The following is a 24,865-nucleotide window of genomic DNA, read 5'->3' as shown; positions in this document are numbered from 1 at the left end:
TATAGTTAAGACAGACACTAGACATCTTGACGTAGTTACAGAAGTCCCGCCGTGGGGTTTCACTTTACTTTGATCTCTGGAACAAAGAGTCAAATATGCCTTTGTCTGCTCTACTTGCTCTCCCGATGCTGCTGTTCGTCTGCATAGCTCATTAAGCGGAGGAAAAATGCAGTTTTCCCCGAGACACATTTATCATCCCGTGGAGAATAAGGATGTAACCACTATAAACATCAACGAATCGAAGCGAACTTTAAATAGAGAGCCCTCCCAACTCCGTCACTCCGTTGACGTTCAGATTTCATTTCCGTTCGCTTCCGTCAAAACCGCTGCCTGCAGGTTCAAGGCGAGCATAATCGAATGTCGTATACCGGTGGGGCCGGTTGTAAAGCCGAGAGGAAGTTTTCCCTCGGTTTCCTTAGGCTTCGTTTTAATTGTCCCTCTGCTACTACTACCGCCGCCGGTTGTAAAGGCGTGAAAGCCGGCCCAGGAACTGGCGGTAGCATTATTTTGTCTGTCTCTCTCGCATCGGACGGAGTTCGATTGGTGCTGGGCCGCGAAGGGGCTGCGCGATCTTGACGAAAGGCGTACCGCAACAGCAACCTCGGCTGCCCGGGTCTCGAAAGTCTGTTAACCTCTGGCAGTCGTCGGCAGTTTCCTCTCCCGCCGGTTTATGACGAGGAAACACTTTTATTAGAACCAAAGCGGGATGGTTGCAATAGAAGGGGGGAAAAGGCCGTTCGGGAGTCGAACGCGGAGAAGCGCACCGTCAGCGAAGAAGAACTGGAAACACGGAACGTAAAGTGACAGTGACAGTGGCAGCAATTCAATTTGTGAGTGCACATTTTCCCGTAACCCGCGAAGGGGCCCCTAAGGGCGGTTCCATGTGCGCAGCACTACCATCACCACAATCAAACTTGCATATGGCTTTCACATTCGTTTTCTCTGCGATACAAGTCACCAGCAACGAAAGGTAATGCTTTGCTGTGGCCATATTTTGACATGAACCCGGGGTATATCTCTAAAAAAAATACAGTAGTGCCGGAAGTCAAAAAGATAAAGTGCAACGTGCACAATAGTGTCTTAGTAGCGCCACTAGCTGTCTCATAAATAGCTGGAAACCATAAATTCATAATATGACAATGGGGAGAGAAAGACGTTTTAATGGAACTGGAACCTTCTTCTGAAGTTATCTTTCCAGTAATTGAAAGCAACCGAACAGCTCATTACTGTGTACCCAAAAGTACTGTTAAAGCGGCACCCTTAACTCAAACAAACACTGCACTGATCAATCCAATTTCCAGATCTACGACAAACCACTTCTCTAATCAAATCCCCACCTTTACCTTTACGCGTTTTTTTTCAGATTCCAACTGGACCATCATCGTGTGGATCGCCCTGGTTGCCATCGTCTGCCTTGTGATAGGTGTCGTCTTTTCAAAGTTCGCCCGAAGAAAGAAAACCATTCCAGCCTATAATTTGGCGCGCTCAGGTAAGAGTCAACCAATCAATCATTCTGGAGCAGTCGAATAGTATGGTTGAGTCTATTCTTTACGGTCGCGGTAAAACGCGATGACCATCCCCTGCTATGGGCCATGCAAATGCCACAAGAGAAAGTCCTATTAGACGCACCCCCCCGGACGGTAACGACGAATTGCGATTGCTGGCTCGTTAATGTGATTTGCGCTGGCGAGCTGGCCAAGGCGCAGCAAAATTGTAGTCCCGAGGGGTGACCATCAATTGACGAGTCGGAACTGGTGGGCAAATTACAAACACGCATCGCGGTGCATTTGGTTCATGGACGACGTTGGCAATAAGCAGATTACCACTCAATAAATCAATCTTTCGACCATTGGCCATCCATTAGATCAACAATCGATCGCCCGGCGCGGCATGCGGCAAAGTGAAAGGTTGGAGGGTGGTCTGCGAAATGTTCAAATCGTACTGTTGGGTACAAATTTCATGCCCAAGGCGATCGTTGCGTTGGGGTTTTTTGTGGAATGAGACGAACCTTATATTAATTCCGATTTTTTATATGCGTCAATACTATCCAAAAATACGACACATAAACTAACCAAAGAATCGTACTCCTCGAGTATAGGAATTGTGCAACTTACTAGCGATCTGAAGGTTTGAATATATCTCATCTTTTCCAACGAGATTCCCCGAGCATCATTTGGGTGCCAATATTTACCATAAACTAGGGCCCATGTTGGACCCATAATTCGAAATACTTTCGAGCCTGTTCCAAATAAACTTCGCTCCACAAAACCATTAAAAAAAAACACACACACGCGATACACCATCAAATGTTACAGGTGCATTTCGGCGGTGTTTATGTGTGTTTGCTACTCATAAATTCATTGCCACGCATCCACCTCTCAACATCTGTGTTGATGGAAATGGAGACCGTGGACCGTAGCCGGACCGAGTATTGGTAAGGCAAATCTACGCCACATCGGATTAACCACATGCGCCTCTAGAGCAGGCTGTTAGAGGTTTTGAACGGGACTTAAAAATATACGGAGCCAGAAGGAAGACCCTTTTTGAATGTGAGATTTGTCATAGCAATAAATTACACGTTTCAGGCTCAAGACAAATCACTCCACCATGCAATTCGACCACCACCATCGTTATGCTGCCAGTGTAGGGCCTGCAGTGATGCTGCCATGTATGCTCCCCAGGCCCCTCCAGAAGCAGCATAGGTTGGTTGGTTGGTTGTGTTCTGTCTTACGAGCTAAGACACTTTGCCTCGGTGACCGTGCTGCTGCTACCTGACCTCTCGGCACCATTTTCTTGTTTCTCAGCACCGTTGACCTTTCTCGGCCTATACGTGGCGGGGAGAAGGTTTCGAAAGACGCGAAAGACATCGCGCATGCAAAATGTCGGTCGACGGTCGGTGATCGGACAACGCGGCTGCTGCTGCTGCTGCTGCTGCTGCTGCAACAAGAAAAACTGTTTTAATCCCTGCGCACCTTCTGCTCCACACACACACACACACACACACACACTAGATCACTCGCTAACGGACAACGACCATTTCCTTCCATTTCCAAACCATCCATCCAGCGGAGGGAATAGTCTTTAGAGTGCTGCAGCAGCAACAGCAGCAGCAGTAGAAGTCGTAGCGCAACTCGCTTGAAAAACTCATGCTCATAAACTCGTTTGTAAACATAATTCCTTCAACAGCGCACCACCTTTCGGCAGTCCGTTAACTCCAAGCCACCTCAAGGGGCAAAAGGGAGGCTGCCCTTCCCTTCCCGTTCTGCGCTATGCTAAATAGTTCTGTTTTTAGCCCCTCTCTGGAGTGTCGATGTTTCGCGGTGAGCATGCTAACCTGTGCGCGCGAACGGGGCCATGCTCTTGCTCTCTCTCCCTAGCATAGATTCACGATTTAGCCACTACTCGACACCAAATGTACGCGAGTGCTGGGGGAGTGGTAACGAGCGATTTTTCTGTGCGATTGCACAACAACACCACCAGAGCAGCAACAGCAACAACAGCAACAACAGCAACAGCACTGAGACATTAGGTTCTGTTTGGGAAAAATTCCTCGCCATCAGCATGGCCGATAAGTAGTGTGTGCGCGCGCGCGCCCGGCATACCGGGGCCTTGTTCGATTCCCAAGTCCCCGTGATGATGGGACCGCGGTCGGTGGTCGGAAAGGGTCTCAAAATGTTGTCAGTTGCTCGAAACGAACATGTCTATTTGGCAGCAAAGAGATATTGGGATTTCCACCTGCTTCCACCCGGCATTAGGTTGATGGCAATTCGACAGCTGTACATGGTTTCAATATTAATGCCAGGTTTTCCACCATCGAATGTCTAGCCAACTCACACCCCACCGGGGTCCCAGTTTCACACCTTTCGAGAGGGTTGAAGCTTCGACAACTTTGATATCTGCATTTTGAACAACCTGCTGCTGCAGTTCAAGAGAGAGACATTCCAATGCAAACCATCAACACCTATCAATTTATGAATTACACGCGATGATAGAGGCGTCTACACACATTCGGGACGGGACAATCGAATGGAGGCCCCCAACCAGATTGAGCTTTCGTTCCACGTTCCACGACACAATCGTTTGTATAAACAAACTGCTCACCCACACACAAACACACACACACACACACAATGGGTTGAGCCAAAGCAGAACGAGGCGCAGGACGAGACTGTGTGAAAGTGAATGAATCCCTTGGTTTCCTTCTTTCGAAACGTTCCAGCGTTCCGGGTGTTGTGATATCTGGAATCGTCACCTTCCTTTGTTGCCTCATTATTCAATCCACGCCTGTCATTTAGCAGCGAGCGGACCACCGATCGGCATCGGCCCCACCCCCGCAGCAGCAGCATCGTGGGGTTCCCTTGGTTCCCGATCGGTGAAAAATGGGCATAAAATTGAGAAATTAACCTTACCACACTTACCTCGACCTCGGCGGGACGAGCACGAAGTGTCACTTCTCTCGTTCAACTCCCTCCCCTTTTTTCCTTACTTCCCAACGCCTGCTGCGCCTGCTCCAACCGTGCGCTGTGTGTGTGTTCTTCTTGTGTCACACTGCACTGGCGGCTAGAACGGCTTGCCAGACTCGATCGCCCCGCGGGGCCAGCATCTCAAGCACGCAAGTTACAAGTTTTCCGATCACGACATAACCTCTCCCCCATCCCATCCATGTTGGTGCTTCTCCGAGCTCGGTTGCTGGTCGCCGTCACCATCGTCACCGTCGTCGTCGTCAACGCCGCCTGCTAGCCGGTGGACCCCTGGAGACGGTGGAGAACAAATGCATTCATTCACGAAAGGTCCGCCACGGGAAAGGATGATTAATGATGGTTTGTAAGTTGTCAAATGTTTAGAAATGTTGACATGTGTGTTAACCAATATTCTATCTAATTATAACCTTGAGCGATGCCTTGAGAAGACATTCTGGGACGCTTTATGATCCCCGGACACACGCCAACTGCAGTCTCGACGAGACACACCGGAGTGGTCCATTCGAAATTCCTCCCGCTTGTTTGGAGGCGCTAGTTTGTGTTCGCTTCGGAGTCCAACCATTTTTATCGTTTGATTCACTGTTCAAGCGGCCTCCGATCCGATGGCGTGCCAGGGTGGGGGGGGGGGGGGGGGAAGGTAAATCCATCTTAGGAAATAGAGCCGAAGCCGGTGGTACATGACGACCCAGCATGGATTCGATGCATGTCCTACAATACGTCTTAATATCGGTGCGCAAGGATGTGAATGAAGCTAATAAATAAATTTAATGAGATGTCTCGCCCGGTACCTTACAGCGTTAAGCTTGAGGTTAAGTTTCTTCAAAACCGCAGCAGTATAAACGGTGCCCAATGGCGGTTCTAGTTGTACAATGGCACAGCTAGATATCGGAGCAACAACACCCCCACTGTTTAACGAACCAGCGGACGGTGTTACTCGTAAATCAGCGACAGACATGCATCGAGCAGCAACAGCAGCACCCTGGACTAGAGCTTGACCAGACGTTGGTGGCATTCGCATTATGTGCGAATTCCGGAAAGCAAAGAATCCGCACCGGCATGGCATTAAAATATACAGATCAGTCTCACGGCGGGCGGGAATCTCTCCATTCTTCGGTTCGGTTCGCCCGTGGACCTTAGGGACTATCAGGTTCGCTCGCACACACACACGGTCCATTGGCCATTGATCCGTCCGGCAACCTGCTGCGCGCGAGATTGTGTCGCTCTCGGGGAAAGGGATGCAATATTTCACGTTTTATCCACTCCACGCCGCTCGGGTTTCTGCCAATACCACAAAGCACCTTAAAGTAGATGATGTAAATGTAAAACTTTCCGTTCATACTGTACATGATGAATTGTGAGAAATCATGTGCTCGCCTGTAAACTTCAACGTTTCGCCGAATCCGCCGGTGCGGAATTCTCTCACTCCATCCAATTATTGTGACGTTGTCCTCTCGCCCTTCCTTCGGAGTCATGTCTAGCGGCTTTGTCAAGGGGGATGAAAATTGAGATCATTATTGGCCAGCGGTGTACGCTGTACGCTGGGAAATACGCTGGGGAAATTAAGGATTTGCCATCCGCGACGCGATAAGTCCGAATCCGATTAAAGAGGGGCCATCAGCCCTCTGTAAGTTCCGGATTTACGAAAGCCAATGAATACAAATTGCAAATTAATTGAAATAATAATACGCCTTTACCATCTTAATACTGCTTTCGTCCCCCGAAAGTGGATTTATCTTCAACTTTCGTTTGGCATCATTACGAATGAACGAAGGTACGATCTCTATTAGAATCATATCTCCACGCCGCTCTTTAACTTCACCACGAACAACAGTGACATCTGCCCGGCCACTGCTGAAGAACGTGAACGCCATAAACCACAGAAAAGGGGGATCAATGTTTATACATTTCGCGGTCGCATCGGATCGGACGCACGAACGTGTGGACGCTCGGGCTCGTATGCCACACAGCTGCCACTGTCGATACAATCGTCGTTTGCTTTCCTTAATCCATTCTCTACAAATATTATTTAAATCAGAACAGTTTAGCTTCCAGCAGTGCCGGAATGGCCCCTCCGGGCGGTGCCCTGGCCGTGATTGATCGATCTAACGTAACGTTCACGTAAAAATGGAATTATTCTCACCTTTAACGCCCCAAAAACCCGTGGACCGCGCAGCCCCGCAGCTTTTGGAGCATGGAAGCATGCGACACAAATCCTATCCAAATGTTTATTCGGAACCGACCGCCGCCGACGACGACGACAACGACGACGATGGAGTGATAAGTGTAGAGCAAACACCATCTTTGAACGCGAAACACGACGCGAACACGTTCCTCCATTGCGGTCGTGGGTTTTGTGGTTACGCCATGCGGTTGGGAAATGCCTGGAGGAGGGCGGGAATTGGAATCTAATGGGAAAACTGTTTACTTTCCGTGGCGGCGGCAAGGAGCCAGCGAGAGTATTTTCTCGCGATACCGCCACTCGCGCGCTGCAGATTGCTTTCCACAGTGGTTGACACAGCGGCGCGTATTGTCTGTAAACGGGCGAGTCACGGGCGCGAGGAGTTCCGCCGGGCACGTCAACATTTAGAATTCACTCTTTAACGGCCTGTCGCCGGAGCCGGAGTTCCGGACGGCAATGGCACGATATCTGGCACCGTGCCGCGACGACGTCGACTATATTCACTCGACACGAAGCCGAAGTTGCTCCACCGGAAATTAATACCGTCAGACATTCCAAATTCCATCCAAACTAGTTCAAGTTGTTGCTTCTGCTGCTGGAATCACACTTGTGGATGGTTTTTTTTTTAATTTTTCGCTAGCACCACATTGCGTACGACTAGAAATACAACTAGAAGAAGGCGTCTTGAAGAACACAATTTAATCATGTTGCTGTATCACATGAATGCCTCGAAATGATGTGAACACTACCGCGACGTACGCGCATGTACGCGTCGAAATGGCGGGATCACTATCAGTACATCCGTTGGCATGCTCCGGGAACTAGAACGCATCACTTTAATTAAAAGTTTGTCTTCTCCATTACTGCGATTGTTGCGACGCAACGCATTGTATGACGTGTCTGTTCCAGCCACGATCCCGTCTATTTCTGGATTCCAACCCGGAATGCAAACGAAAACAATAAAATAAATATTTGCCGGCACAGCTCGGGAATCGAATCAGACGCGTCTATGAAACACCTTGAGTGAGACATCGGGACACGGTTTGAATTATGGCACACATCTAGATAAAATAAATTATGAATCAATTTCCAGCCGTGGCCCCTGCAAGGGTTGTAGTGCGAGCGCGTGAGCCACTTAGCGAAAGGAATGCCCTCCACCGCTTGCGCTAATCATGATTTGTGGCTAATCATTAAGATAAGAAGCTAGATAGAGGTGGAATTAAAAAATGACCAGCCAGCAATTGGGTAAGGTTGTTGTTGTTGTTGTTGCGCGCTTTCAGCAAGAATCCCTCTAGTGAAACCAGTATAGAAGAGGTTGAGGGCGTGAAACGAATTAAAACAAATTTATATCTTTATCAATTTGTAAAACATGGCCAAGTAATGCATTGGCGGTCACTCCCGGGGGGCACAGCATTGGTCATTCGATAAGTTGCTTCTTCTACTGCTGCTGCTGCTGCTGCTGCTGACTATCGAACGGCCACCTACATGAGCCTCGATGAAGACACATTCCAAGAGGAAGTGGAAATGATCACGCGCCCGTTGTTTGCCTTTCGCTGTTGGCAATGCCCCTGGAATTGCCTCTTCCATTTTGTATCGTACGCGTAATCATCGTCCGAGATCGTCGATAATGGCGGACCGGCCTGGCTGGCGGGGGAGGGGAAGGAGCGATGCCGATGCCGACGAAATGCTCGAAATAAATTGCCATCATTTGGGCATCATTTGAATAGCCGCTTTCATCTTGGCTCCGGCTAATTAATACGATCGCACGCCATTTCCATGCCATCGCCGAAAAAGGCATTCCATTATCGGCAGATGGTTCGCGAAACGCTGAATTTTTAGACCATTTGCGGGGTGCTGGCCGGGCTGTTGGGTTGCTGGGCGGCCGCGACCGACCAGAACCATCCGGAACTCATCACAAAACTTTTCGCCATCGCGCGCGCTATCGAGAAGATCGTAATCGATTTATCTTTGGCGCCGGGCGGCTAAGGCTCAGCCAGCTCAGTACGGAGTGGCCAGCAGCTTCTGGATTTGATCTTCGCACGAGGAACAAACGAAATGATGGGTAATAAGTAGGGGAAGGGAAGGTGGCACGTTAAGGACACGCTCGGCGGCGTACCAATCCATTATTACTTTTTGCCTATTCGGAGTGAAACAATCGAATTAAACTTTCTGCGTTTTCCTTATCTTCTTCTTCGTCTTCTTCTTCCATTTTCACTCTCAGAAATGCCGACGGAATATTTTGCGAACGAAAACAAGAAGCTGACCCACTTCCAGCCGGACCTGACGCAGAACACGATGCCCATCAATTACGAGTATCCATTGACGGCTCCCCACCACCACCACCATCACCATCACCAGCAGCACCATCAGCAGCACTCGCAGCCTCATTTGCCGGGACACCATCATCAGTCTTCCCTGCACCACCAGCACGGAAGCAGCCTGCTGGGGCCCACCGGACTCCCACATCATCCCCAGAACCAATCGCAGCATCAGCAACCACCGCCACCGCCAACCCTACCGATCGGTGGTGGCCTCAAAACGTCACTGCCGCTGCCACGGTCCAATTCCGAGCACCATTACGATGTGCCCCATTTATGCAATAAGTAAGTAGCCGAACACCAGCACCAGCGGTCCCATGTCCCTTTTTCTGGGGCCTGCCCCAAAGAACTCCAACGGGTTGAAAGGCTCTCTGTGGAGGGATGGAGAGGTATCGTCAGATTCCCGAACACCCGAGAGAAGCGCTGCGTGATTAATTTGTCCCATTACGGGGAGCTGTGACCGCCGCCAGAAGAGGGGGGACCGTCATTTTGTGACGAAGGTTGTGGTTTCAATTTCATCTTCCTTGCGTCCTTTTACCCACTAGTAGTAGGGAGGAGTAGGCGGACGGACACCCCGTTGTCTATCTCGAATCCTGATACGTCCTAATTAGACAACTCTTTGGCCTGTGACCCTTTGGCTTAGAATGGAAGGATGTGTCAAGATGTTTCTGGAATTTCATCCCCAAGACGCATCCCCAACGTCTCCGTCTTGTGGTTCGACATCCTAAAATTGATTTTTGTAATTGATCACCGCCCACCACCATCTTGGATCAATATATGAGACAGTTCAGACGTACCGTAGTGATGGAATGAAGCATCTTCCGGTACTGTATACGTCCGGCCACATTTGGTAGCTGCATTTCCTGGCACCATCGTCGTCGATGTTGAACTGTCAAAGGCCTTTACGGTGCATCCTCAGACCTCAACGGAGCACAAGAAAGCGAGGACAGGAAGGCGCCACAAGACAGCGATCAATGCACAATTATTTAATTATTCTGCCAACTGACGCAAACGGCCAGCCGCTCGCCAGAATCGCAATCACTCGTGGATGCATTATTATTCAATTGACTCGGTCCCGGTCCCGGTGGTTGACGATGTCCGATGTGGCTTCGGTCCGGCAAGACGTTCGCTTGATAAACTGCATCCAATTACGCCCGTGCCCGCGTTCGTCGCCTGCATTAATCTAATACTCAAGAGAGCACACGCCAAACTCCTCGCGCAAAGATTATGACGCGCTTCTTATGGACATGGACTATTCACACGGTCGCTACCGTTCGAACTAGGCGAGAACTACTGTGGCACAGTAGTGGAGTGGTTCCGGAGGTTTCCCAAGAGACCGCTTTAGACCACTTCCCTACCGCTACACACATATGGGGATAGGATTTAATTAATAATAATCTACTCGCTTGTAATTGCAACATTTGTCATTCGCGAAGTGTATTAAACGGAGGACCACTTCATGATACAGCCGCAACGACCTCAGCAAACCAGATAGTGGACCTCATCGAACACGCCACGGGAATACGAGACTTGATTTAGAGTCCGGTCCGCCTCAGTAGCGTCACGCGCGCTTGACCCAAACGGCAATTAAACACCAATCTCGGGAGGGATCTGCAACGATGAGAAACTATTAGGGAACGCATTAGCCATGTTTAACCGCAGGCCACACCCGCCATTTACCGACATGTTACAATACCTGGTAGTGCTGGTGTCGTTTCGGGGGAACAAGCGCCTCGATTTGAAAAATATGCGCAGCGGTTGTCGACTAGTGGTCGGTATATCGCTCTGTCAACCTGAACAAATAGAAACTCTAATTAGCTTTGCGTTCGAGCGGCCTCGCACAATCGGTTGCACTATACTTCAACACCACTGCGGGACAACCCAGGGCTGAAGGAGAGGGTTTAGACTTGACTAGACTTGACTTGAATGTCGCGAGATCTGGCACAGTGTAACGAGCAGATCTAGTACTCCGCCACCTTCACCTGGCGCAAATGATGTTTTGCGTCTAGACGCAAAAATGGGACACTAGATCGAGAAAAAGGCAACATTCCCCGTGTCCACCTTGGCAACCGTATCCCCATCTCCCCGGACCCTTGCCATTCGGACAAGAACAAATGCGAATGCGTCGTAATGGGGTTGCAAACGAAGGAAGGTGCTGCTATAGTGATTTGGATCTACTTTTGACTCGCGCACTGGCGAGCCAGCCGGTGGTTAATATCCGCGAGTGCGAGAGAGAGAGAGAGAGAGACGGAGCTCGAATTTCATTCGAAAACCTCGACCAATCCCCTGTTTCTAAGACAGTTAAGTGTCCATAACGCATAAGTAATTGCTTTGCGGTCCGGTTTTACGATTTTCTCGCTTTTTTTTGCTCTCTGTGACACCCGACGAGTGTTTTTTTTTTCGAGAGCAATCCTGCTGCTTAATGTCCAACTGGACGCACCCAGGAAATGACGGGTGCGAGTAGTGTGGACCGGGCTGGACTTCTATCGGACCGGTTACGTCGCCCTGACACACTCGGTATCTCACTTCACACCGAACTGCGCGAATGCTGCTGGGCTCAAGATTCGCTCGGAATCTTTAATAGTTTAATTGCCAGCCAGTCCAAATGCGCTTGGGCGAGTAATTGAAGCAAAAGAAAAACCCTCTATTTGAATCGTAATCATCTCAATTGGCATCGTAAAGAGTGCTGAAGCGATAGCCGCGCGCGCGCGCCCGTGAGCCATAAAGCCCACACCATAAGCGTACCCATACACACACACACGGACATCTCAATTACCGTCCGGATCCTTCGTAAAACCGGCCGCAACCGACCGACCAACCGACCGAGCGCGCACCGACAGCCAGGCAGTTAAAGTACAAACATAATAAATTAAGTGATGTTCATCACGGATGCCGCCACTGAAGACCACGCGATGCGGCATCGGAGATGGGAGGCTTGCAAATGCACCGTGCGCTCATCTCACGGACCTTACCTCCCCCGGGGAAGGCCTGTTCCTCGGAAGCAACTCCAGTGATGGAGGCGAACGCGTTATCAGTCATCGTGTTCGAAGCAAAATGCAAATGCGTCAGTCAATCAGGAACCACCGTCACGGTGTGCGGTTTTTTGAAAAGTGTTTCATAAACCGCATAATAGCTAACTCCGCGGTGCACGGCGGTGGCCCCGCATCCGCCCCGACGGACGGATGACGGATGTTTCTGTAAATAACGAGAGCATCTTGTATGGCGCGGCCGCGAAAACCACAAAACAGAGCGTGGCAGGCGGTGTTGATGGTTTCTAAGCTCCACAGCAGCTTCTTCCGAACCTCGTCGTCCGCGTCGTCGACGTAGTAGGTCGTGTAGTCGAGGCCTACGTTAGAAAATGAGGCAGCGCCAGTCTAGTGATCACCGTTACGAGATCACTGTGTGCACCTTCGAGAACCGTGAACTACTCCATTCCTGTTCGACGACAATTACACGACGGTGTGATGGCCGCACACCAGTTGGGCGTTGGTCAGTTGGTCAACTCAAGTTAGCCAATCCTGTACTCTCGGACTCTTCAAACCCACGGTGATGTTTGATTGTGTGATCCAGGAGGTCCAGATGGTTCTAATAGAGTAATCACAAACCATCACTCATCACCCGCTGGCGCAAAACAGTGTCCACGGTCCACACGGGCCGATAACGAGAGCATGCGGTCCGTAGCTGAGAGGACGGAACTGGCCTGCAGAGGAAGTGAGGCACACTACACTTTGCGGGGCCGCCGGAACGCGCGCCTCTTCTTTATGGCTCATTCATTTTAATCACGCTTCCCGGCAGACGCAGACTGCCGACACTGACACATTCGACGACGACGACGGCAATGATGATGATGATGACGGTGATGGCGGCAGCGGTACGACATTCGTTTGAATTACGGCGGAAGTTAAATTTGGAGCCACCTCAGCCCGTCGTAATGGCCGCAAGTACCGCCACGGGCACGGCGCATGTAGCGCATAGTTTTTTACGAGCTAATAGTCAACATCATGTCTCCCCCCGGACGAGAGCAATACGGCGGCCAATTAGTCGAGCCGAGCGCCGGGGGTGACCGCGATAGAGGTCGCGTCTCTATTGAAGCTCCTCGGACATCTTCTTTGCCTTTCACTTCACCGCAAAACCGCAGCAGCAGCAGCAAACAACATCAAAAAGTGGCCCCAAAAGTGGCCGTGGTCCGCTCTGCTCTCCAAGATGGCCTAATGCCCCGCGTCAATGAGGTGTCAAGTAGTAGTAGTAGTTGGCGTAGGTGTACTACGTCGATCAGAAGAAGCTGTCAGCCCGAAAGCGCACGTCCATGGTCCGTCAGTCGGGCTGCGAATGTGCGAAAAATTAATAAAATTCGATTCCACACCGAGGGACTTTGATTGACGAGCGGTGTGGAGGTGGTGCGCATGGCCGGGTTTTTGGCCGTTTCTTTTTTAGGTGGAGACGACCGCTTAATCGATCAGCATTCCCACGCAGCGGCGGCCATCCATAGACCCCTTTGCCCGATCTAACGATCGCCAATTAGAAACTGTCTAGCGCTGGCGTCGTCGTCGTCGGCGGCGATTAGACGAACCTCCGATGGCGTAATGATGTGGATGGCCGCGCAGTCATCCATTCGATGACGTGAGTGAAATAGCGATCCCGATGCCGCCGCCGTCACCGGATCGCCGGATTTTATTACCCAAAAATTGCAATCTAACGGCTTCGCACGCGCGCGCTCTGCGAAGCCGCCATCATTTAAATCATTTCTGGCACCTCTTTGGGCCTTTTTGGCGGGTTCCGCAAGCCCAGTCCCCAAACCCCTTTGATGGCAGCGTAACGAATGGAACCAATCTTTCGCGACACCTTATACGCGCACGGTCTCCAGGACCGGCTTTAGGCTTTAAACCGTCCGCTTGCTGCCGGGATAGTTAGCATGCAGAACGCGGTGCCAAACAGCCATTAAAATTATTGATTACCTAGCCGGGCCCTAGACGAGAGACCGAAAGAGGCCACGCGCAATTGTTGGTGGCATCGGTGTCTGGCACTCCATAACAAAAAAGAAAACTGGAAGGCACAGGATTGCTGCGGATCCCTCACCCCCGGTCGGTCGGTGTAAAGTTGGGCTACTACTAAATCAACTGACGGACGGAATGACCGCCTAGACCCGGGCCGATTGGTCAGACACCTCTCGGATTTCAAACCGACCGAGTGACGTCCAGTGATTGGACACCAACCAGCGGCCCACAGCTTCGAGGGACAATTCGAGGGACCATCATCAGGGGCAGCAGTGCGGTCCGTTTTCAGTTTAGTTGATTTGGTTCATTTGGAGTTTATGCAAATCTACCGGGCCACCCTCACTCGCTCGCCTCATCCCCCCCGCCCTTTAGATCTGATCAGAGCCGCCTACACTCGACTCGCGTTTGGGGCACGCATGCCACAATCGGGGTGAGGTGGAGAGAGAGAAAGAGAGAGATGGTATCAAATCAATTCCCACTGACGCACTGACTCTCTATGGCCGGTCACCACATGGTCGGTGTTGGTCAGTGGCGTTGTTCGCCCGTTCGTTTCGTCTGCCGCGGTGTCTCCCGCACGGTGGAATGCATATTGCTCGAAGGTCTCGCGCGCCCAACCTGAGGGCAGACGCTGGCCGCGGCACGCGCACGTACGATGAACTAATCTACGTCACATAATTTAACAATAGTGACACCTCATTACCATTAGCTCGTTTGTTTGCCACCATGTTCAACAACAGCAACAACAACGACGACGACGGCGAGGATGAGGATGGTGCGGGTTGTAAACTGCTTTGGAGTGCAGTCCGCGAGGTCGCTTTTTTATGTTGTTGCCCGAGCAGCGCGAGCAACCATGACGAGCATACTTTTGTCTGTCGCTTCAGGTCGCTCGCCGGACCATGCTCCTGCCCGATGGTGTGCTCGGAGCATAATTTATGGCCCATCAGAGCATGCGGTGAGCCGCGTGCTATACTCGGTGGAGGTAGGGAAAAAAAAGTCGTGCAGCCGAAAAGGAACTAAAATGAGAAGAAGAGAGAAAAAAAACACAATCTCAGCAACCTGGAACGGTGGTTCTGGATGAGAAGTCTATTCCTCCGGGGAGTAGGGGGGCCGGAATGGTTGCGCAACGCCGCACGGCCAACCTGATCTCCTGTCATCCCATAAATGGATTTTGCACACTCCTTGCTCCTTCCTCGCGAAGCATAACCCGTCCCTGTTGCGTCCCTCTAACCTCTTCCACTTCTCTTCTGCGCTCTTCTGCTCTTCCCCACAGCTACGTCTATCCGCTGGACAAAGTCAGCATCAATGAATCATACTCCTCGTCCACCTATTCGAAGCGCGTCTGCAGCGTCGAGTCACTCGAAACATCGACCAACACATGTAAGTATTGCTTTTTTTTTTGCTGCTGCTTCTAGACACTCCCCCCACCGGCAGGCCCCGCCGTAGAAGTTGGCGCCAGTAGTAGCAGTAGTACTCGTTCGGTGCACCGTGTCCGCGTCCCCGTGGTCGTGATCAATTTGCCAAACAACAAAACGTGTGCGCGCCGGCCGCCGCCGCCGCGCTGTTGTTTCAATTTGACGAGTGATTGACATCGGAGGCATGTAGGCGCAAACATCCACCGCCATCTTTGTCGCCAGGCGTCGGTTGTTGCGACGCCTTGTCCGGACATCGAGTAATACTACTGCTCGCACTAGTAGTAACCAGTGAGGAGTAGGCGACCATCAAATGGCGCTTGCTGGTGCGCTGGTTCGACCTGTCAAACGTTGTCACTTTGACTGCGACAGATACAAGCTACTAGCTAATTCCTGGTTCTCTGTCCGGTTGCTGCCACTACTCTTAATGACCAACCGCCCCTCTTCCCCCCTGTCCGTGTGATGCTTTACACCTTTCTTATCCCCCGCTCTTTCTCTTCCTTGGTTTAGCCGGTGATTCGACGTACGATCAGCAGCACCAACAGCAGCTACCGATGCTGGGCAGCAACGGTTCCATGTTGGCACCAGCGGTCCCGGGCCCAATGCGCCCAACGACACTTATCGAAGATCCGCTCCACGCATTCCGAAGTAGCGAAGTGACACAGGCCACACTAACACCGGCCGGTGCCCTGCTCCGGCTGCACACCTACTCCACCGCCCTGCTCATCCCCGAAGGAGCAATCCCCAAGAGCCAACGGCACAGCGTCGTACTGTCGGTGGTGCGCGATGACAAGCACCAGCAGCTCCTGGCGGCGGCCAGCAGTAGCCGCACCACCTACCTCAGCCCGGTCGTCTTCTGCGGACCGGTCGATACGAAGGTAAACAAACCGATCGTGATGCAGTTGCCGCACTGTGCCGAAAATCTGTCCAACTGGAGCATCTCGCTGTACAGCGCACCGGACAATGTGACGCCCTGGTGTAAGGTGGTGACGATCGGTGAGGAAACGATCAATACGCCGGCCCTGGTACAGATCGATCGACGATACGCGTACATCCTGACCGAGTCCTTCGGCAAGTACGTGCTGGTCGGTGAATCGGCTCACGACATCCAGGAGCGAGTGGCCTGTAAGAAGCTGCGTCTATTCATCTGTGGCCCCTCGACGGTGCCCGAATTCTCCGACGTCAGCGTACGGATCTACATCGTCGAGGATAATCCGGGTGCGGAGGAACGGTGCCGGCACTGCGAACAGGAGATTGGTGGTGTGCTGCTCGGGGGTAGCACGGTGCTGTACTTCGCCGATACCGGCCACGATCTGGTGATCGATCTGCGGTGTGTCGGTGGGTGGAAGACGAAACCGTTCAGCGAACGTCAGACGATTCCGTTCTCGCACGTTTGGGGTGCGGCCGGTACGGCGCTCCATTGTAGTTTCACGCTTTGCCGGACGGAGCATGATAAGTGCGACTTCAAGATCAGTGTTCGAGCGTTGCAGGATTCCCAGGAGCATATGATGCCACCGTTGATCGATCCACTTCAAACCGATCCGAACGCTGCAACGTTGAGTGTGTCGTCGTTTGTGCCGCTGTCACGCGAAACTCATCCCAACTCCGTGTCCTCGTCCTCGGGTGGTGTGCTGCAGCAGCATTCGTCGGGCTCGTACGAAACCATGACCATCTGTAGCGTCGGTTCCGGGACGGCGGCTGGGACGGCGGCTACGGTGGAGAACAACATTATCAATAGCGATCGTTTCCGGCTGTCGAAGGATGTGAAGCGGAAGCTGTGCAAGTGTCTCGATCCACCGACCCAGAAGCGCAACGATTGGCGTATGCTGGCCGCGCACCTCAACGTGGACCGCTACCTGACGTACTTTGCCACTCGACCGTCGCCCACCGACCAGATACTCGATCTGTGGGAGTGCCGCAACCGGGACCTCAATGCTGTCCAGCGATTAATCGAGATCTGCCGGACGATGGAACGGCCCGATGCGGTCGCGATACTCGAGCAGATCCAACCGGCACCCTGGCTGTGAATGATTCGGAGTCGGATCGAATTGGCAGCAGATGGTGGCGGTAGTGGTGGTGACGGAGCTCAAGTCAAGTCGGAATCGAAGAACCAACCCAAGCGAACAGGCTGCGATATAGGTCAAGTCAATCTTTATAAATATTTATAATTCATTATCTTTCCCTCTCTTCCTCTCTCTTGTGCACTCTGGTTATACCGCGGCAAAGAGAGCTGGTGCAGCCGTCGAGTGGCACAATCAAATCAGACAATCTTGTCTTGCGCCTGGCGGCTGTCGCGATTCGGTCACGCTTGTCACTCCAATCCTTGTCGGAAGTCCTTGTTCTCCTACTACTGCTGCTGGTTGATTGCAACTTGCAATTGCAATTGTCCAGCAGCGTGTGACCCCGACCATCGTCATCATAGGGGTTAACATGAAAAGGGTAGAAAGTCCGGTCACTCCGGCTACCCCGTAAAGGTCAGTAGTGGGCACATCATTTGACATGCAGGACATTACGGGAGATCAGCAAGCGAACGAGGGAACGCGATGCCCGCTGTCCAATCTAGTAGCGCTTCGACTAGAACCAACAACAACCTGTCTCGTGCGGCTTGATTGGCAGCCATTGATGCAAGCGGAAAGATTTGTCCCTTTTTCACTGTCCTCCTCTTTAAAGTTGCCCCCGGAGTGTAACCATTGCTCAAACACACACGCACATAAAATGGTCTGCAAAGGGAGGGAGAGAGAGAGAGAGAGAAAGAGAGAGAAATGAGTGCAGCAAAGGCGTTGTTGCACCACAGGAGGCGCGGAATGTGTATCTATCAAATCGCAAATCGCATCAATCGAATCTAGTTAGCTAACGAGCGAACGCCCAACCGAATCCGACCGGTGCGGACATTAAACCATTTCATAACCCTACTTAGCTGCAATAAGAATCCTAAATACACTTACTGATCCACACACACAGATGCACAAAGCTATATCATAATCAGGATCAATGGCCACTCGCCCCCCTGCTGCTGCTGCTGCTGCATTGGCCTACTACAATCCATTCCTCCCACCCCACCCTAGTTGCTCCACTGATTTATGTGCGATTCGTGTGTGTGTGTTCGCTTCGGTTTCGCCTACTGTGCACATCCCGGCACATTACAGTTTTCTCTACTCGTCGTGGCCATATACTCATTATTATACATCGTCCCGGGTGATCCCGGGATGACGTTAGCCAATGGCCAATAGTAATAGATAAACCGAAGACTGAAGTTCGAGAGAAGCGAATTGAGCGAGATCCAATTACGCTCCAGTGGAGATGCCTACAATACGACGCCATCAGCACGTGTCTCTGCTGTATGGTGTGCAACGCATGCAGCAGCAGAAGAAGAGAAGCTCATGATGATGATGATGATGCGGATGATGATGACGATGATGATGGTTTACATCGACTTGATTAAGGCATTGAGATGATTGACGAAGTACCATTTTGAGCTGGAGAGTTAAGAAGCAGCAGCAGGACACTACAATATGTAATGCTACCAACCCTTCTTTAGTCACTTCAGTTCAGAGTACCTCTCTTTAGTGCGCGTGTTTGAGTGTGCGTGTGTTTGTGTAACTGTATACCAGGCGACAGGTTAGCGGTTAGTTAGTAACTCGAGGGGGGCGGTGCGGCGGTGCATCCTATTGCACTCCTGCAGGAGTAACCCCTAGGTAGCGTTCCTTCGAAGGTGACGAGAGAGATATGTTTGTTCCCATTGCTCCCGTTCCCAGTAGTATTACTTTTAATGAAGCGAGAGCCACTTATTTGTTGTGCGAAAGAGTTGCCGAATGCACGAACGCGAACGTGATAAAATATTTTAAATATTTCCCATACCCTTTCCGCCCCACCAACCTTACGAACCCTCTTTGAATCGCGGTTGACCGCAGCAAATGCGTGTGTCCACGTTGTTAGAGTCTCCTTACTTACCGTGGAGGGTTTAAAAAAAAAATGGCGAAAAAAGTGTTTCTGAAAGAGCAAAAACCCTTACCACCAGACTACCGAACTTACGAAAAATGGCCTTCTTCTTCTAGTTTCCTATCGATAGATGATCGTTCTAAGCCAAGCTGCTGCTTCTCGGTGGCATCCCTGAAATCTTTACGTACTAGTTCCAGTTTTTAGTTGTTTAAAAAAAGGGAGCTATCGATATCGTTGTGAATGTTAACTTTCGTTCGGAAGGGGGATATTGTATAAAATTAAGTCTCGAACACGACAACGAAAACGCCGCGCAAAAAAGGATAGGGTTAAAATTGAGGATAGCATAAACGTGTGTAAAAAACCTGTATTGTAAAAAGCCCGTAGAATAGACGAATCCGTTGGCTGCCTATTGTGCACACGAAAAGGAAATAGAGGGAAATGGAATGGAAGGCAACCCCGTAATGGCCAATACCGGAAATGAACGGGGGGGCGCAGTAGGACGCTAATGTTCCGCTTCTGTTTGTGCATGTTCCACCTTTTTTTTTTTTTTGTGCCACTCGTGTGTCCTCTTGCTGCAGTTTTCGCGTTTTGTGCGCGGTTTGTCACAAGAACAAAAGCCATCGCGACATTAGAAGCCCGTCCGTCCCGCCGCTCGGCCGTGCGACCATTGTTTTGCTAGCTCAAACATCATAATTTTCATCCCCTCATCGCGATGGTGTCGCTGCAAGCCCGGAAGTGCCCGGGCCGCACGTGCCACGTGTGTCAGCGCAATGCCCTTCCCTCCCACCGACCGACCGACCGACCGACCGACCAAACGTTGCATCCTGCACGGGACACACCCGAACGGCGGTGCAATTAACTCAGCTGGAAACAAAATTAATTGTAAAACCGCATCCCAACCCCCCATAGAGTCCCCACATACACACACACACACACACACACATGGGTAGGACTGGCCGCACCGCAACCGCAACGTGCATGCAACAATGAGTAAAACAAAGCTTCCGACAGAAATATGAGCATAAATTGTCAATAAATTTGCGGAATGTATGCAATCCCGCGGCCCAGCGGACCGGCCTGGCCCACCCCTGGGTTGTCTGCGCATTCGAATGAAGTTATCTCAGCACCACCGCGACACTCGGGGTGTGTTGTGTGTGTGTGTATGCATCGGTGTTATGCACGATGTGTTGTCCTTGCTGGGCTGCACCACGAGACATGAGTTTTTGCCCCGGATACAGCCCCATCCCCCCCTGGTGCACGGAGTTAGACGAACAACAATGGCGCGCACTCGTCACAAAGTAGCGAAACTCGATACAAATTCATCTTTTTCCACTAAAATGTATTCAATTAGAGCGCTTGTGGAAGTCCTTGGTGGTGCGAAGAGAGACCCATGAACGGAGTGGGTTGCGTTAAAAGCCAATCGAGCTCGTGCGGCACAACCGGAAGGATGTTAATCATTGGCCAACCATTAGCTGAAAATCGTCTCCTTCCAACCCTCGGCACCCCCCACCTGGTGGAAAGGGGTGGGTTTAACCGGACCAACCGGCGCGACGGTTCCGATGGAGAATTTATGGGCAATTGCAGGGCTGACATAATCGATGACAACGCGGAACAATAATATTTTCTCGTTAAATATTTGTCTCGATTGTGTGTGAGCAACGGTGGAAGAAGCGAAGTGCGGCAAAACAAACTGCGCAGAGGAAGAGGTGGCGGGGTGTGGGGGGGCACACTATCTCCACTATCTCCGCGTTAATCGATAGATGCTTTCAACGGAGCGTGGAAAGCATTGCCGGGCCGGGTCCTTTTTTGGGACATTAATTGTCATAAAATAGTGCAAATAAATAAAAAGCCATCCAAGTGCACATCGGCATGGGCATCGGCGTGGAGTAGTGAACGAAGCGAGCGCGAAACCACAATCAATTGAGGCATAAAGAATGTGACCACAATGGCATTAATCACGTGGGGAGCATAATTAAATCGGCATTGGCCGCGCACTGGACCGTGCTGGTGTTCTTCATTTTTAAAAGAGTTGCGAACGATTTTCGACATGCAAAAACTTTGAGGACGTGGCAAGCCGTGGAAATCAGGTGGTTTACATGGGTGACGATCCGTAGCCACAATACGTAGCCATATACATATATTTGTAGCCTTTGTGACATATATACTGTATAGGTAATTGGTACATTTGCTCGCAACGAGCTAACCATTTTGTTTTACGAGAAGATCCATTTCGTGCGCCAGGTAATGTTTACGGACGAGCGTGTAGATACATTACTCAAACAACTTGTGTAAGTAGTTTCTTGTATTAGCTGTACTTTGTAAGGGAAAATACCATGGTTTATACATATAGCATACCCCAACGCGTACCACTCCTGGAAACAGATATATATTTGTTATAAAATATAACCCAAAATTATACACCGTACTGTGCGATGCAGTTTTTAGTTATTCTTCATCCGAAACATTGTGGACTTTAGGCATGGCGCTTTACCTGTGGTTGCATTTTTGAATTGAATTAACTCTCAAAAATGGAGAAATGGAGAATAAGTAATAAATTTAAGAATTGTTGATTGTTAGCCGTATTATTCTTTCGTATGATGAGTTTTACAGTTTTGATTAGATTGGAATTTAATTTACAGCTGTTGAAAAAAAATAATAAATTTCACATGTTGAATAGGCCCGGAACCGTTTTTCTTTGTTCCAATTTCTTTACAAGTTCAGTTCATAAGTCAGTTACATTATTTATTGTCTTTCGGTACATTTCAATTATTATTTGCTATGAAAAAGATTGTTAGCGGCAGTTTGATTGCTTTAAGAATCATCCTGAATACATTTCCATTGAATATTTATAAGTACAATGACAAATGCTTCTTAACTGTGTGCCAGAGAATGACTTCACTTGAAATTCGGCTATCTGCGTGTTTTTCCTAAAATAATCTTACATCACGATAAACTAGCTCAATGTTATCTCTTGCGCGGATGAAACGGAAATGGGATTAGATTACCTAAAGAAATGTTTGAGTTGATGTTGAGATACAATCAATTGATCGTCATGAGGGGTTTGTTCATTGCCGCCTTAGATAAACCTAGTGCTGAAAGAGATTTCTTAAGATTCTTTCCGGTTCGATCCGGTTTCGCCCTGACCGCCACTGGCTGCATAAGACTTTCCTCTGCCAGACGCTTCCTGAGCTTCCGGTAATACTCGAGGACCTTTGTGTTGGCCCACACCTGCTTGAGATCAAAGTCCAGCACGCGAATACTGTCGAGACTCTGGGCACGGCTCAACGCCACGTACGCCTGTCCCGCCTCGAACACCTTCGACAGTGATAGCTCCACACAATCCAACGTGAGGCCTTGCGATTTGTGGATTGAAAAAGCCCAGGCCAGTTTCAGCGGAAGTTGCGTGCGCGTTAATACCATTCCGGCCGCTGTCTTTACCGACCATTTTTCACTACGAACCACTAGCTCACGCCGCTTGAACTTAACCAGCGGTAGTCCTTGCACGAAGTCCATCACAACGCCACGGGCTCCGTTCACCAAACCCTCGGCAATGTTGTAGTTCTTCAGTAGCATCACCTGCGCACCTACCTTCAACGTTAGCCGGCCCGGAGCCTGCACCATTTGATCGAGCTGTTTCGACGAGTACGGATCGCTATCCTTAGCCTCGAATGTTTTCGCTTCCGTCGTTAATCCATCCAGCTTGGCCTGATTGATTGCATCCACCTCGGCTGTATGCGAACAGAGTTGTGTGGCCAGTATACCTTCGGTTTCGATACGCTGACCAGCAGTTTTCCGTAGCCGCTCGCTGATTTCGGTCGTCACTCGTCCAATGCGAATGCTGTTCAAGATCGAAACGAACTCCTGATCCTTCTGTCGATGAACCACCGTCAGCTCATAGGACGTCTGGATGCAATCGGACCAAACAGGTGATTCAAAGCAGAATCGTACCCCACCAGCCGCTCCAGTTTCATTGTCCTGCGACAGTGCTTGCTGCTTTCCGTACCGATCTTGTCGACCAACTGGTGGCAGCTGGAAGAAATCTCCGCACAGAATCAACTGGATTCCACCGAATGCTTTGTCATTCTTGCGAATATACCGGGCAACTGCTTCGATTTTCTGGAAAAGTAGCAACCATTAGTTAGACAACAAGACTCCGGAAGTGCTAATCATCATTATCACTTTACCTCAAAGTAATCGGCCTCCACCATGGATATCTCGTCGATGATCAATCGTTTGCATTTGCGCCAAATTTGGGCCGTGTTGGCGCGTGATGCTTTCTCGTAGCAATTCTGGAGCGTTGCCTCGCCACTTCCGATGCCGGCAAATGAGTGCAAAGTTGTGCCACCGATAAGACAGGCCGCTACTCCGGTGGACGCCGTCGCGATCGTCCCATCCGGTGGTAATGCGGCAATGATTTTTCGCAACAGAAAACTCTTTCCCGTACCCGCCGATCCGGTGAAGAAGATGCTGCGGCCGGATTGACAAGCCTGAAGAACTCGTTTCTGTTCTTCGTTGAGCCTCAGTTCGCCAGCCTCACTGCCTACTGCTGCGGATGATGTTGGATCGTACAGCTTCTTCCGAGGACGATCACCGGTGTTCGTGGAACCGTCTCCGGATGGGCGTTTCCGTTTTTGGGACGGTGACGGGGTTGTCGTAGAGCCTCCACCTAGGGCTAGCTTTTTGGCACGATTCAACTCGACCGTCGTTACCGGACTGATTTCATCGTATTGATGCAGTGAGGCCTGTCCGCTCAGCATCTGCAGTCGGGCATTCTTCAGCACTTCCGCCTTGCTGGTGGCGGGAGCGGTGGTCCCAGCTTTGCCGTTTGTGAGCTTCACGAAGATCACCTTCAGAAACTGGACTAGCAATCCCGGTGGGGCATTCGACAGAAAGAGTGTGCACTTTTCCTCGTTGAATTTGATGCTGGCCTTGCCCTCGGTCATGAACTTGGAATGGACGGATACCCCCCGCAGAAGCAATTTGGCCAGCTGCGATTTGTCGCTCGCAACGTTGAGCAAAAGATCTTTGGCCGCGTTCCGGATCAAGCGTAGCGTGGCTTGTTTGTTCGCCAATTTGCGCGTGGTCGTTCCGTGCTGGTTGGTCCACTCGATGGTCACGGCACAGGTCAACGATGCGTCGTTCGGATCCATGATTTCCACGCTCGGATCAGGCCAGTATGGGGAAAATTCGAAAACTTTAATCCGGAGAACTCCACACTCGTTTTCCCTCCAAAAAAATGTAAACAGACGCTGGCAGCACTGGCACTTACCCTTCAGTAACAGCCAAGGTGTTTAAAGAGAGAGGTGGTGTCATGTACAACAAAATACCGATCGGATTTTAGAAAAAGTTCAAAATTTTACAGTTATTGCCCCTGTTACTTCGGAAACGCTTTTTTCGAAGCTGTTTTCGCGTTTCTGTAGTCCTCATTAACAGAAGCTATATGCAACCGCGACTATTAACGCTTAATAGACCCGTCGCCAGAACAATTTCGGGTCTATTAAACAATAATAGACCCAGTTGCATACATTTTGTCACACGAGTAATT

The 24,865-nt window shown here is 50.5% G+C and overlaps 2 protein-coding genes across 3 annotated transcripts in view; one reads left to right on the top strand and one right to left on the bottom strand.

Annotated features, from left to right (window-relative positions):
* The window catches only part of LOC125952551 (netrin receptor unc-5-like), a 52,652-nt gene extending 30,889 nt beyond the window's left edge, over positions 1-21,763 (top strand). For both annotated transcript variants that reach the window (XM_049682080.1, XM_049682079.1), the window contains 4 exons: positions 1,364-1,489; positions 8,882-9,263; positions 15,243-15,349; positions 15,892-21,763. In XM_049682080.1, the coding sequence (XP_049538037.1) occupies positions 1,364-1,489; positions 8,882-9,263; positions 15,243-15,349; positions 15,892-17,408 (2,132 nt within the window). In that variant the 3' untranslated portion in view covers positions 17,409-21,763. The remainder of the gene's footprint in view (positions 1-1,363; positions 1,490-8,881; positions 9,264-15,242; positions 15,350-15,891) is intronic.
* Positions 21,764-22,047: 284 nt separating this feature from the next.
* LOC125952560 (ATP-dependent DNA helicase PIF1) lies at positions 22,048-24,519 on the bottom strand. The gene is made up of 2 exons (XM_049682099.1): positions 23,505-24,519; positions 22,048-23,436 (listed from the first exon to the last, which is right to left on the bottom strand). Exons 1-2 carry the CDS (start codon positions 24,468-24,470, stop codon positions 22,360-22,362), a joined length of 2,043 nt encoding a protein of 680 aa, XP_049538056.1. The 5' UTR covers positions 24,471-24,519; the 3' UTR covers positions 22,048-22,359.
* Between the last annotated feature and the right edge of the window lie 346 nt (positions 24,520-24,865).

The sequence above is a fragment of the Anopheles darlingi genome, chromosome 2 (genome assembly GCF_943734745.1).
Source record: "Anopheles darlingi chromosome 2, idAnoDarlMG_H_01, whole genome shotgun sequence".
Taxonomy (NCBI): Eukaryota; Metazoa; Arthropoda; class Insecta; order Diptera; family Culicidae; genus Anopheles; species Anopheles darlingi.
This window is presented reverse-complemented; position numbering and strand designations above follow the sequence as displayed.